The sequence below is a fragment of the Octodon degus genome, unplaced genomic scaffold (assembly GCF_000260255.1).
Source record: "Octodon degus isolate 3935 unplaced genomic scaffold, OctDeg1.0 scaffold00027, whole genome shotgun sequence".
In the NCBI taxonomy this organism is placed as follows: Eukaryota; Metazoa; Chordata; class Mammalia; order Rodentia; family Octodontidae; genus Octodon; species Octodon degus.
In genome coordinates, this window is record NW_004524603.1 from 12,244,767 (window position 1) to 12,258,677 (window position 13,911).

The window sequence follows — 13,911 nt, forward strand, 5'->3', positions numbered from 1 at the left end:
TTGTTATCTGTCACAGGTGCAAGGTCTGCACCAACGCAGCAGGAGGAATACAGGGGTAGGACCCGGGCGGATGACGCCTAGATTGGGGTTAAGATCCTAGTTGAGAAAAGTCGATGACCGGTCCCACCCACCAGGCGGCGCCTGCAGTCTCATTCCTTCGGGGCGCCTCCAGGTTTTCAAGTTTGGTACCTGTCTGACCAGTTTTCTTCTTGCCCTCCTGTCCCTTTAAGAAGGTGAACCAGGTGAGGCCGAGGCCCCGCCCCCAGCGCCGGCCCCGCCCCCGGCCGCCCCGCTCCTTCTGTGCCTCGCGACCCGGCCCAGCCGTCGGGACCCAGGTCCCAGGTCCCGGCCGGCGCCATGGAGCGGCGCTGGGCCCGGGGGCTCGGGCTGCTGCTGCTGCTCTGCGCCCCTCTGCGCCCGGGGGCGCGCGCCGAGGAAGGTACGGACCCCCGCCCGCCTGCCCGCGCCCCTCCGCGAGCCGCGCACCGGGGCAGGCCCTGCGCCCCGCCGCCGTCCTTCCGCTCCCCGACCGGCCAGGCCGATCTTTGCTCTTTAACCCCACGCGGCTGCTCTCGCGGGTCGGTCACCCGGCCTCTGCTGGCCAGCACGTTTTGCTTGGGGGGTAGGAGTGCCGGATCACCGTGGTGAGAAGCTGCACACTCCCCACCCAGCCCGGGCCGCCGGGGCCCTGCATCCCCAGGCAGCGAGGTCGAAGCCCGCCCTAATTCGAGGTGGAAGCCACCTTCTGCCAACCTAGGCCCGGCGACAGGGTGACCTGCCATCGAGGAGAAGGGTTAGAACTCGAGATCCAGGGCTTTCTATATGTAGGGGGTCAAACTTTGCACCTATGGGCTCCCACGGAGCCCCCCACTTCCCAAACCCTGCGTCCCTTATTTCCAGTTCGGAACTGGGCCTTGTACCACCCAGCCACAGACCTTAGACAGTGGAAGTCAACCTGTGCTCCCTTCCAGGGTCCTGCCAAGGACCGGCAGAGCCCAACCTCTGCCACCAACCCCCACTTCAGCTCTGCAGAAGATGGAGTGCCAGTGCCATGCGGCCTTCCTCGGGTCCGAGTGCAGTCGTCGCTCCCGGGGCTGCTGGACCCATGACTCTAGCCTTGACTCTGGTCAAAGCGCCAGCGCTCCAAAGCTTGCCACACTCTGCCCGGCTCCTGCCCTCTTCAGACCCTGTAATCCCTAGAGCTGTGCACTCCTTGCTGCCCTCCTGCTCCCCAAAGCCTCTATGTCACAGATGTTAGGAAGAGGATGTGGAAGCTGGGACTGGGGCCCGGTATGAGGAATGTGGGTTGCCTGGATACCTCCTCCCCCAGAGGTGACAGGCAGGCTCCTTTCCTCCCCTCCCTCAGTCACGCTGATAGACACCAGCAAGGCACAAGGAGAGCTGGGCTGGCTGCTGGACCCCCCAGAGGATGGGGTAAGTGTTGGGAGGAAGGATCTGGCTCAAGGATGAAGGCCAGTGGGAACTGGGGCGGAGAGGTGGGTGGAGGAACAGAAAAGAGCAGGAAAAACTGGAAGTGTCTCCTCCTGGAGGGGGAGGGGAGGCTGAGTCAGTGCCTCCTGAATGGGATTTGGGGGGGTCAGACTTCACCCCATGGGGGATGCCTGAACCCCCTCTCCCTGGTGAATACTTGTGGGGGTGGGGTCAGGAGAGAATGACCCTGCTGGGAGAGAGAGCCTGGGTCTCAGTTCCTTTCATCCCAGTGGAGTTGCAAGGCTAGGTTTCAGGGGCCAGGGAGCCCCATAAAAATGTGTGCTAAATCACCTGTGGACACTTCTTGCTGGAGAGGAGAGCCAAAGCTTTCATCAAGTTCTTCAAACATTAAAAGCTGCTCCCCTCAGAGTGTCCGAGCCCTTGGTACAGTGTCACACCTCCCAGGTAGGCTCCCTGAGCAGCAGCCTACCGCTGTTGGAGGATGAAGAGCCTGCTCCATGTCCCTTATGTCCCCGGGCGTCCCTCAGACCTAGTGAGCAGAGGTCAGTTGTGGGTGGATCCAGAGAGCGTATTTGGACACGAAGTCCAGAGAACACCCTTGCTTGCCACTCAGCAGAGCTGGCCACAGAGCCACCAGAGCTGCCTCGGTGGACAGATTCAGTGGTCCCTGACCCTGCTTCCTGGGTGCTTCCTTCCCACCATCCCTCGGACTTCTTAGCCCAGCATTTTTCTCGTCAGAGTTACTTGCTTTCCTCTCCTCTGGGTCTGAGGGTCCTGGCTTCATTCTCTGATGTCCCAGAGTGGCCTGTAATTAAAGTTAATAGACTAAACCCTAACATATCCTCCAGAAGGGGCTGTTTAGAAAAGCTTAGATTAGGCCAGCCCTAATAGGTGCCCCATCTCATGAGGCACCTCATCACCCCACAACAATGGCTGTAGTTGCATCTTCTGGCTCTCACAGTCCTGGCCACCACACCCACATAGCTCTTCCTTAATTGGACCAGACAGAAAGGAACAACCCTTTCTCAATCTTGCTGACAAAATAGTCTTGCAGTCCGAGGGCAAAAAAACCCCCAGCACCCTCTACCCTGCTTGTCCCTTCCACCTTTTCCAAAACACACACACACACACACACACACACACACACAGAATCAAGCTGGCCAGGATGCCCCCCCCCCCCCAGTGTAACAGCTAGCAGTCCTAGAGTAGGGAGTGAAAGATTCTGAATGTCACTCTTGGCTGGCTGGTTCCCGCCATCTGTCACTGCTGGCACCAGGAGAAGCAGTTGCAGCTGGGAACATCTGCTTCTGTAGCTCCAGCTGCAGCCCTGGCAATCTGGCCACTGAGCTGCAGATTGACCACCCACCCACCTACCACCCTGTCCACCTGCCCCCGCCTGTGCCTTCTCCCAGGCCTGCTTGCTCACAGGTGCAGACTCTAGCGCTTTTCATGACAGCCCTGCTGCCCCTTGCCCCCTCTTTGAACTTGCAAACATAATACAGAAATATGTGTCTCACAGCAGGGTATATGTCTGCCCTACGCCATTAACCAAAGTTTTCATTCATGGTGCTTTTTTATGTCTTTATGCCAAGCTGAGGGTGGGCAAGGGTGTTCAATCACTGTAGTGAAATAAAAGCCCTGGGAAAGTGAGCCATCGTTTAGGACCACGGGTTCTTTAGGGCCATGGGGGTGGCCTCCAAAATATTAATGGGGTATTTTGCAAAATTTGACAGCTGTTTTCTTCAATTCATCTGGAGGGAAAAAAAAAAACTTAAGGAATGTGAATGTTTTTTAAGAAGAAATGATAGGCATATCCTACCAACAGATATTAGAACATCAACAAAAGCTAAAATACGTGCTGTTGGCAATCCTCGGGCCCATGGAATAGAACAAAAAAGTCCAAAAACGTCCCCTCATATGTGATATTTGTATATAGGTGACACTAGAATTACAAATCAATGTGGAAAGTATTGTAGTAAAAGACATTATTTGCTAAAATATAAAGTAGCCTACATAGTAACGCTGGTAAGATCCTGTTCATGTTTTTAAAAAACAGCAGAAGAGAACTCGTACATTTCCATAGAGGCATTGGAAGCAGTCTGTAGAACTTAACTCTGAGTAGCTAAGAATGACTGCCTCTGGGAGTAGTGTGGAAGGATGGTGGAACTTGCCCCTTTTATTCTGTGTGCATCTTTATTTCTTTGCTGTATAATTAATACAGAGAAGCGTAATGATTAAGAGCAGAAACTCTGGAGCCTGAAACACCTGGCTCCACAGCTCTGCTCCCCACAGCTGAGCAGGCCACGGCCACTGGGCAGGCTGCTCACCTTACCTCCTCAGGGAAAGCGCTTAGAATAGCTACTGGCCTTCAGTATCTGCTATACTAGTGCTTCCCCTTTTCACTAGGTTTTAAAATTCTTTTAATGTAAAAAGAGTTAAGGAGGGCCGACCCCATAGTGCCTGGGAGGCCAGCCAACTCTTTCAGTTGCTTTTGCTAATGGCTGGAAGGAAATAGTGGAGAAGGTGAGGGTACCCTGCTGTGAAGTTTAGTGCCTGATCTCTTGCCCTCCAAAAGTAAGGCTCCGCCTCTCTGTACAAAGAGACTGAGGAGATGGCTCAGTAGAACAAGTGCTTCCCTGGCAAGCACAAGGGCTTGAGTTCAATCCCCGGTTCTGCAAAAAAAAAAAAAAAAGGAGAGAGATTGAAGAGCTAGGGAGATAGCCTCAGTGGCATTAGGTCCTGAGTTCCATCCCTACTTCCAAAGAGACAGAAGAGTTTTGTGAATGAGCTTTGCCTTCGGGGCACCTGACACTTCTGCTGATGAATGGGGGTAAACTAGCACTTGTACTCTTGGAGATGGAGGGCTAACTAGGTGAAGGGGCTGTTTTTCTGCCCATCTTTTGTCCAAGTAAACCTGCAACCTCAAACACTTAACCTCTGATCGAGGGGCTGAGGGGTCAGGTTGGGCAGGTCCTCTTTATCAGCTCCAGTCCCTGATTCTGCTTATCTTCCCCAGTGGAGCGAGGTGCAACAGATGCTGAACGAGACACCCCTGTACATGTACCAGGACTGCCCGCTGCAGGAAAATGGAGACACAGACCACTGGCTCCGCTCCAACTGGATCTACCGGGGGGAGGAGCCCTCGCGCGTCCACGTAGAGCTGCAGTTCACCGTGCGTGACTGCAAGAGCTTCCCTGGGGGAGCCGGGCCTCTGGGCTGCAAGGAGACTTTCAACCTCCTGTACATGGAGAGCAACCAGGATGTGGGCATCCAGCTGCGGCGACCCCTGTTCCAAAAGGTGCCGGTGCCACCCAGTGTCATCACAGTCCCAACACTGTTTCCTGCCTGGCTGCTCACCATGACCCTGCTCAGCTAAGAAAATAACAAGGGTGGCAGAGACAGGAAGGAAGTGCAGGTGTAGAATAATGAAAAGAATGTGGGAGTAGAAACCAGAAAGGCTGGATCTGGGTGCCTACCGCTGAGGGCTCCGAGCTTTGGATCCCTTATCCAAAAAATAACAATCGTGCGTCCAGCCTTGTTGGCCCCAGAGGCTTTTGCTTGCATGCACTGAGATAACCAGATGCCATGCAAAGGAGGGAAGTGTGGTGTGGATGCATGCAGGCTTTTCTGTCAGCCACCTAGCTGGTGTTCATTTGTGACACGCACCATGGGCTTCGCAGCTAGAGCTCTATGGTAGGGCACTTCCCCGCCAGCAGTAACTAATACTATCCTTCTTGCTTACTCAGAAATCATCATACAGAAACGCAAAACAGTCCGGAGCCTATTGCTAGGGGCTGTGCTGCTCTCTTTTCTCTCCAAAGAGCAATTGTTGTAAAGTTTATTATTAGTAATAAATTAATTATGACACACTCTATAACCGATCACCTCCTTGCGGCAAGGCTAAGTAAGAGCTCCTCCCAATTGAAATTTTATGGATTATAAAGTCCCACTTCCTGGATTCCAGCCCTAGTCCTATCATGTCGTAGCTCTGTGATCTTATTACTTAATGTCTAGTTTCTCTTAGCCTCACTTTTCTCGTCTGGCCATAGAGACGATAAGGCGTCCTACCTCGCAGGACTGTTGCTTAGGCTAATGTAACACAGCCAAATGCTCCATCTGGTACCTTACACGTCGCAAGCCTTGTTGTAGCTGTGGCTGTCTAAATTGCACAGGTTAAGTGCCCCTTATCCAAAAGCTTACAGTTAGGAGCGTTTCTGATTTTTTTTCAGACTCTGCAATATCTGCCTTTGCAGAATGAGATGTTTGTAGCATAGGACCCAATTCTAACCGTGAAATTTGTATTTCACACACACCTTGAACACATAGCTGGAAGGTAATTTTACACAATGGGTTTTGTTTTCTTTTGTTTTGTTTACACAATGTTTTCGATGCACCTGTATTTTTACTGTGACCAGTCTCGCAAGGTCAGGTACCGTGTTTTCCATTTGTGGCATCAGGCCCTGAGTTTTAAGATTTGGGAGCAGTTCATTTCGGACTTTAGGGTTAGGGGTGTTAAATTCACCTACAGGCGGATGACTTTCCATCGCTTCCTCTCCTCCTCTCTTTCCTCCCAGGTGACCACGGTGGCTGCTGACCAGAGCTTCACCATCCGGGACCTCGCATCGGGCTCAGTGAAGCTGAATGTGGAGCGATGCTCCTTGGGGCTCCTGAGCCTCCGCGGCCTCTACCTCGCCTTCCACAACCCCGGTGCCTGTGTAGCCCTGGTGTCCGTGCGAGTGTTCTACCAACGCTGTCCTGAAACTGTGCATGGCTTGGCCCAGTTCCCTGACACCCTTCCTGGCCCCGGCAGTCTGGTTAAAGTGGCTGGGACTTGCCTGGCACATGCGCAGGTTGCCGCCGGGCCCTCGGGTGCACCCCTCATGCACTGCAGCCCTGATGGCCAGTGGTTGGTGCCGGTGGGCCAGTGCCTCTGTGAGCCTGGCTATGAGGAAGCCAGCGGCGGAGTGGGATGCACTGGTAAGGAGGGAGACTGGGAGACTCTCCCAGGACCGCTAAGGAAGGCCTCCTGGGAGCCAAGCCTGGAAGGACACCAGTGCTCCTGCGCATGCACAGGCCCTGTGTGCGCAGGAGCCCGGCGACGCCTGTGCGTCAGTGTCCAGCTGGGAGGGATGGGAGGGAAGGGGGCGTGGAGTTGAAAGCACGACTGGGCTCCTTTCTCTCTCCAGCCTGCCCTCAGGGCTCCTACCGCAGAGATCTAGGTGTACCCCATTGTCTCAAGTGTCCCCACCACAGCAGAGCTGATGTTGAGGGGGCCACCATCTGTACCTGTGAAAGCCACCACTACCGAGCCCCTGGGGAGGGCCACCAGGAGGCGTGCACACGTGAGTCCAAGGGACAGGCCCTGCGAGTCCGGGAGGAGGCACTGGATCTCTACTAAGCCCTCATGAGGGTCAGAGTTTTGGAGCTTATCAGATCCTGGATACTGCCCAGGGTGTCAAACAATTTCCTGCAGCCATGGTCCTGACCCCTACTCTCCTTGGAGAATGTAGAAATGTGTTCACACAGCTTTCTCTTCAGCAGAGGTCAGCTCTCCCATTAAAGCCTTCGAGGGACTTCGGAAACTGGGGCACTGGGTTGAGGGGTACAAGGAGTTCAGCAGCTTGGATGAGGGTGAAGCCGGCACCTCCTGATGGCTCTTCTTCTCCTCCAGGTCCCCCATCAGCTCCCCGCAACCTGAGCTTCTCTGTATCCGGGACTCAGCTCTCCCTGCGCTGGGAACCGCCCGCTGATAAGGGAGAACGCCAGGATGTCCAATACAGTGTGGAGTGTTCGAAGTGTCAGGGCACAGCACAAGATGGAGGACCTTGCCAGCCCTGTGGGATGGGGGTGTACTTCTCCCCAGGGGCCAGGGAGCTCACCACACCTGCTGTGAAGGTCGAAGGCCTTGAGCCCTATGCCAACTACACCTTCACTGTCAAATCCCTAAACGGAGTGTCTGGGTTGAGTACTTCCGGTCCAGCTGGTACCTCCCTCAGCATCAACATAGGCCATGCAGGTAGGCACAGGGTCCAAGCAACGGGCCTGAGACTGCTGGAGCCAGAGATGGGCAGAAAGCAGTTGAAACGCTCCTTAAGTTACTCTGTCTTTGCTCCCACCACGTCCATCTCTGTCCCTGTGGACTCCCAGAGTCACTGTCAAGCTTGTCTCTGAAGCTGGTGAAGAAAGAACCAAGGCAGCTGGAGCTGGCCTGGGCAGAGTCCCGGCCCCGCAGCCCAGGGGGGAACCTGAGCTATGAGCTGCATGTGCTGTACCAGGTTAGGAGGCTACAGGGGGCGTCCTCTGTGTCCATGGGGCTGGGCTGCAGAGGGGTGGGAACCAACAAAGAAGTCTGCAAAGAGCCCCAACCTTGCCACGATACCCGGCTTCTCTCCATGTGCTCCTCCCCCATCCTTCACCTCTACCGGACTTGGCTTGGCACAGCCCAGCTACCACAAATGTACCCCACAGGATAAAGAATGGTACCAAACGGTTCTCGAGCCCAGGGTCTTGCTCACAAAACTGCAGCCGGACACCACCTACATTGTCAGAGTGCGCACGAAGACCCCACTGGGCCCTGGCCCTTTCTCCCCTGACCACGAGTTTCGGACAAGTTCCCCTCCAGGTGGGTTTCTCCCTGTTCTGCCAAACACTGGTCACACAGAAGTACCTCAGCGCCTAACTCCAGTTGGGGCCGTTCCTCTTCTCTACTCCCATACACACACGTGCGCGTGCACACAAACCCCTCACCCTGGCATGGAGGACAGACATGTATCCGTCGCCCGCTGAGAGACCTGCCCCTGGGTGAACCCAGGACCCTGACTTAACTCCCATCACCCCTATGGGCTAAGAGTCCTTAAACTTCCTGACCACCCCTCTGCAGCTTCCAGGAGCCTGACTGGAGGAGAAATTGTGGCTGTCATCTTTGGGGTGCTGCTTGGCATAGCTCTGCTGCTTGGAATTTATGTCTGCCGTTCGAGGTGCTGGGTTCTGTCCCCTCCCTGCCCACCCGTCCTGGGACCCTTGGCCGGGGTGGAGGCCCCAAAGTAGTGCTTCCTGTGCCCTACCCAAACTTCCTCTAGCCATCCCACCCTCCTAGCCCCAGTTGTTTCTGGGGGAAATTCATTCACAGCCCTCTGGGTCACTGAAGTGGTCCTGGGACCCTGAACATGCTGTCCCACCCCTACAGGAGAGGACGGCAGCGGCAACAGAGGCAACGGGACCGAGCCACTGATGTTGATCGGGGTGAGCTGGGCACCTGAGTGTGTGTATGTGTGTGTGTGTGTGTGTGAGAGAGAGAGAGAGAGAGAGTGTGTGTGTGTGTGTGTGTGTGTGAGAGAGAGAGTGTGTGTGTGTGTGTGTGTGTGTGTTGTACTGGAAAGCGATCAAGGGACCCACATTTGCCAAATCTACTGGGGGTGCAGACCAGGTTTATTGTCCCTAGGGCTCTTGTGCTTTGCCTTCTAATTAACTTTGGTTAATTAACTCTGCCCTAATAGCCTGTCAGTGGCTCCGCTGTAATTATCTGCTGGCTGCTGGTGCTGCTGCAGGGCCGCCCTGGGCTCTGGGCAGCTCCCCGACCCCTCAGCCCTGGTGGCCAGGTCTGTGGACCTGGGCTGAGGCCCAGGCAGGACGGGGACTGATCTATTGTGAGGCATGTGGGTTTCCTGTCTGACACCTCATCAGGCAGCCCCGCAGGGAATGGGGTGAGACATGGTCTCTGGGGGATGGGGATCTGTTTGGATGCGAATGAGCTGTGACTGATGGGGGGCACAGAGTCCCAGTGTGGGTCTTGAGCCATAGAAAGACTGGGTAACTTGGACCAGGGAATTTGCTCCCTGGGCCTACATTCTGGCACACTGCTCCAGACCCCGGGAAAGAGGACAGGGGAACTCAGAGCATAAACAGGAAGAGAGACTGAGAGGTGGAGGCTTCATCTGCTAAGGATGGAGACCTACCCCTTGAGCCAAGGCAGAGTGCCTGCTGGAGACGAGAAGTATGGAGAAGCGTGACTCAGCTGTCCACACTTCCTCCTCGCTGCCCTCCACACTCCCCGGCCCTGAAATGGGTGCTGCCGTGGCTGAACTCCCATCCCTTGTCCTTCTCAGAAGACAAGCTGTGGCTAAAGCCTTACGTGGACCTCCAGGCTTACGAGGACCCTGCACAGGGAGCCCTCGACTTCACCCAGGAGCTGGACCCAGACTGGCTGATCGTGGACACTGTCATTGGGGAAGGTGAGCTCTACGTGCACCACAGCGGGTCCCTCGGTGGGGCAGCACAGAGCTTCCAGCAGACCCCTACCTTCTGGCCTTCCTTGGGGAGCCCAGCTGGCCTCTCCTCTGACCCCAGACTCCCAAGTGAGCCCGCACATGCTTTGCCCTGTATCTTCTTCTAAAAGTCCCACATCAGGAGCCCTGGGGCAGCCCCTGCCTCCTGCACACTCTGCTCTGTGGTTGTGGGGTTTCTGACAATGTTAAATACATAGTCTCTGAACATGCATGTGGTGCTGTCTGGCCCAGGCTGCTCTCAGACAGCTCCCCAGAGTGGCAGAGATTAAGAGCCTCCCAAGGCCAGCATTCCATGCCATCAGTGGCCCTGTGTCCTTGGGCTGCCCCGAGCCCTAAGGTCACCAGAGGAAATGGATCTGAGCAGAGAACAAAGCTTGGCAGTGTCCGTGCCAGTTGGTGAAGCCCACACCAGTTAAGCCATGGCCAGGGAGTATACAGAAGAGCGGCGGCGAGGGTCAGCCTCCCTGTCACTCGGACACTAGCCTTGGACTGACCCGCCCTTCACACACAGCCTGGGCTGTACAGGGCTCAGTATTTAGGCAGCACCTACTTCAGCTGAGCGCCACGCTGGAGTACGCGGCAGTCGGGGTGCACAGTGCATGCTGGTTCTTCAGTGTCCCTTCCCCAGGACAGACAGCCCAAGTCCACCCTCTTAAACCAGGAGGCAGGTCACAGGCACTCTATTCTTTTGATCTTCAGAGGGGAGGACTAGAGGACTCACAGGGGTCGCTGTCAGATTCATGGGCAGCCCAGTGGTGTTTTGGGTCACAACCCTGTTTTCTTTCCACCCAGGGGAGTTTGGAGAAGTTTATCAAGGGACTCTGAGCCTCCCCCGCCAAGACTGTAAAATTGTGGCCATTAAGACCTTGAAAGACACGTCCCCAGATGGCCAGTGGTGGAACTTCCTTCGCGAGGCCACTATCATGGGCCAGTTCAACCATCCCCACATTCTGCGCCTGGAAGGGGTCATCACAAAGAGTAGGAGCAGGGGCCTCTGAGAGTTGGGGGGCAGGGTGCAAGGGAAGAGGGAGAGGAGCCCACCCACTGGAAGCAGAGGGTGCGTTGCCAAGTGCAGAAAAGAGTGACGGCATGCGTTCTGCATCCCAGGAAAGCCCATCATGATCATCACAGAGTTTATGGAGAATGGAGCCCTAGATGCTTTCCTGAAGGTAAGGCACACAGCCAGCTGGGGAGAGTTCTGACCCTCGGGAAGGGGACACCTGGCTCTCCCCTGATGCGCTCACTCACACCCTGTAGGATCGCGAGGACCAGCTGAGCCCTGCGCAGCTGGTGGCCATGCTGCATGGAATAGCATCCGGCATGAACTACCTCAGTGACCACAATTACGTCCACCGGGACCTGGCTGCCAGGAACATCTTAGTGAGTCAGAACTTGTGCTGCAAAGTGTCCGACTTTGGCCTGACTCGCCTTTTAGATGACTTCGGCGGCACCTATGAAACTCAGGTTAGAGCCCCATACACATTCACATGCATCACCCCATGCCATTTCCAGGTACACATGCACACAGGGACTGGTGCTGTGGGTACAAGAATCTTCCGTGCCCTGCCCACAACTACTCCACTGACCTGTACCTCAGGCATCTCTCTCATGGCCCTGTGCCTTCATAGGGGGGTAAGATCCCAATCCGGTGGACAGCCCCTGAGGCCATTGCCCAGCGGATCTTCACCACAGCCAGTGATGTGTGGAGCTTTGGGATTGTGATGTGGGAGGTGCTAAGCTTCGGGGACAAGCCCTACGGGGACATGAGCAATCAGGAGGTAAGTCTGGAACAATCCTCCCCACCCCCACCCCCGCAAATGCCCCTTACTCAAGCCTCATCTCCTCCCACGCATAGCCCTTCTTTGCTTTCCGCAAATAACCCGATTTCAGAGGCTCCATGGCAATCACCTTGTGCTCATGTTGTTTACTCCAAGTGGGCTTCTGACCCTCGGGCATCTCTGTCCCCCCTGCAGGTCATGAAAAGCATCGAGGATGGGTACCGGCTGCCCCCTCCTGTGGACTGCCCTGCCCCTCTGTATGAACTCATGAAGGACTGCTGGGTGTACGATCGCACTCGCCGGCCCACCTTCGCCCAGCTGCAGGGACACCTGGAGAAATTGCTTGCCGACCCCTACTCCTTGAGGACGATTGCCAACTTCGATCCCAGGTCACCTTGTCTGGGGGAGAACAGGGAAACTCAGAGGTCAGATCTGGAAGCACCTGGACATAGGAGTGCATGAGGAGAATGTTCCAGTTAGTTCATGATTACCCACATTGCAGAAAATTACAGCCAGACCCCAGTCAGCTCATCCTGGAACCACTGCACTACATTATGGCCAGTCTTCCCTGGGCAGACTTTTGGCCCAGTCTGGGCCTTAGAATATACCTCCTCCCTGTGGAGCAGAGGTTCCTATATTCAGCAAATCTAGGTGGATCACTGGATCCAGCTTCAGTGATGGGCTGGGATCTGATGGGCCTACTGGTGGGATCTCTGGACACTGCCACTAGGGCAAGGTTCTGGTCTCCAAGGAGTGTGGGCACTGAGGTTGTGATGGGGATAAGAGGGGCCTGCCTTCCCCAGCCTTGGTGGCCCAGGGAAGACTGTCCCATCGCATAGCCAGCCAGGGAGCTGAGGGCTGGCAGACTGCAGATGCTGCAGTGTAAGAGGAGCATGCATCCAGTCCAGGCTAAAACTGAAGAAGCAGCGGGGCTCAGCACAGAGAAGCACCCCTCAGGTGGCACTTCCTGAGTGCGTGGAACCGACTCCCAGTTGCTCAGAACTGCCCATGGAACATAGCCAAAATGCAGTGCGTGAGTGGTAGGAACAAGAAAGGTAGGGAAGCCAGGCAAGGCTCTGCCTCAAGGGTTGTGTTGGGCAGAGCAGCCGGCCCTCCCAGCCTTGGTATCAAACCACCATACATAACCTTGTCTGGAAGAAAACACATTCCAGGTTCCAACTTCTGAAACTATCTTTTGGAGCACGACTCCCTCGCACGCTGGAGACTGCATGTGTTAATCTTTCTGGAATGCTGGCTATTTTTCCCCCAGTAGATTTATTTTGCTAATGGTTTTTGGCGCTGGCTGGCTCTAGTACAGGAACACTCATTGTGTTGTGGGTGTCCGAGTACAATAACAGCGGAGGTAGAAGGTGGCAAGTGGGGCTGCTCCCAGGATGCAGGGGCCACCCAAGAAAGGGCAGGCCCACACCCAGCTGCAAGGCCTCTGCCTCCTGCCTGCAGCTTCATCGCGGCCACCCACACTCGCCTGATGGGCTGGGATTCACTCCTCTCGGGGAGTCCCAGGGCGGCCACCTTCCCTCGACCTGTCAACATAGGGGGGACTGTCAGCAGTTGTTAAGTGCACCAGGAAACCAGCCAGGAAGTGGGTGCAGACAATGGCCAGCTCGTTCCACAAAGTCTGCTGGGGATCCAGCTTCAGTGCCCGCTGTGCTGTTTGGGTCAAGGCCAAAGCCAGCCAACCAGCCCTGCGCCTGTGCCTGCAGGTAACCGATGCTGCCTCCTATCCCACAGGGTGACTCTCCGGCTGCCCAGCCTGAGCGGCTCCGATGGAATCCCTTATCGAAGCGTCTCTGAGTGGCTCGAGTCCATCCGCATGAAGCGATACATCCTGCACTTCCGTTCAGCCGGGCTGGACACCATGGAGTGTGTGCTGGAGCTCACAGCCGAGTGCGGACCTGAAGCTGGGGTGTCTGGGTGTGAGGGGGTCTGGGGTCTGAGCCTCCAGGCTCAAAGCCTCCCTTCCTTTCTACAGGGACCTCACACAGATGGGAATTACTCTGCCTGGACACCAGAAGCGCATTCTTTGCAGTATTCAAGGGTTTAAGGACTAAGGGGGTCACATCAGGGAGAAGATGCCTGGGCACCCCCCCTCCTCAGGGAGCAAGGGCAGGGCCTCGGCTCCCCCGGGGCCCTTCCCCAACCTACAAGATGTAGGTGACTGGTGCTGCCCCTGCCCACCCTCCGGACTGTGCCTGTGGACTGGGAGGGAGCCTCTATTTTCAAAAGGGAGGTTGGTAGAAGTCAATGGGCAGATGGGCACTGGGGATGACTAATATAGCTGCATATACATATATATATATATATATATTTTTGTAAATAAAGAGGAACTGAGTTTGCATCCCTACCCTGATCATTCTGTCCCTCCCTCCTCCAAG

At 55.6% G+C, this 13,911-nt stretch overlaps 1 protein-coding gene across 2 annotated transcripts; it reads left to right on the top strand.

Moving 5' to 3' along the window:
* The first annotated feature begins 295 nt into the window (after positions 1-295).
* Positions 296-13,879, top strand: Epha1 (EPH receptor A1). 2 transcript variants are annotated; one of them, XM_004629020.2, is made up of 18 exons: positions 296-439; positions 1,367-1,434; positions 4,469-4,750; positions 6,027-6,429; positions 6,639-6,794; positions 7,124-7,468; positions 7,600-7,727; positions 7,921-8,074; positions 8,333-8,429; positions 8,639-8,694; positions 9,558-9,683; positions 10,530-10,715; positions 10,845-10,906; positions 10,995-11,201; positions 11,366-11,515; positions 11,711-11,904; positions 13,268-13,423; positions 13,509-13,879. In XM_004629020.2, exons 1-18 carry the CDS (start codon positions 358-360, stop codon positions 13,585-13,587), a joined length of 2,931 nt encoding a protein of 976 aa, XP_004629077.1. In that variant the 5' UTR covers positions 296-357; the 3' UTR covers positions 13,588-13,879. The 2 variants fall into 2 exon arrangements, with proteins under 2 accessions (XP_004629077.1, XP_023568688.1); XM_023712920.1 differs by lacking the exon at positions 296-439 and adding an exon at positions 701-793.
* Positions 13,880-13,911: the final 32 nt, after the last annotated feature.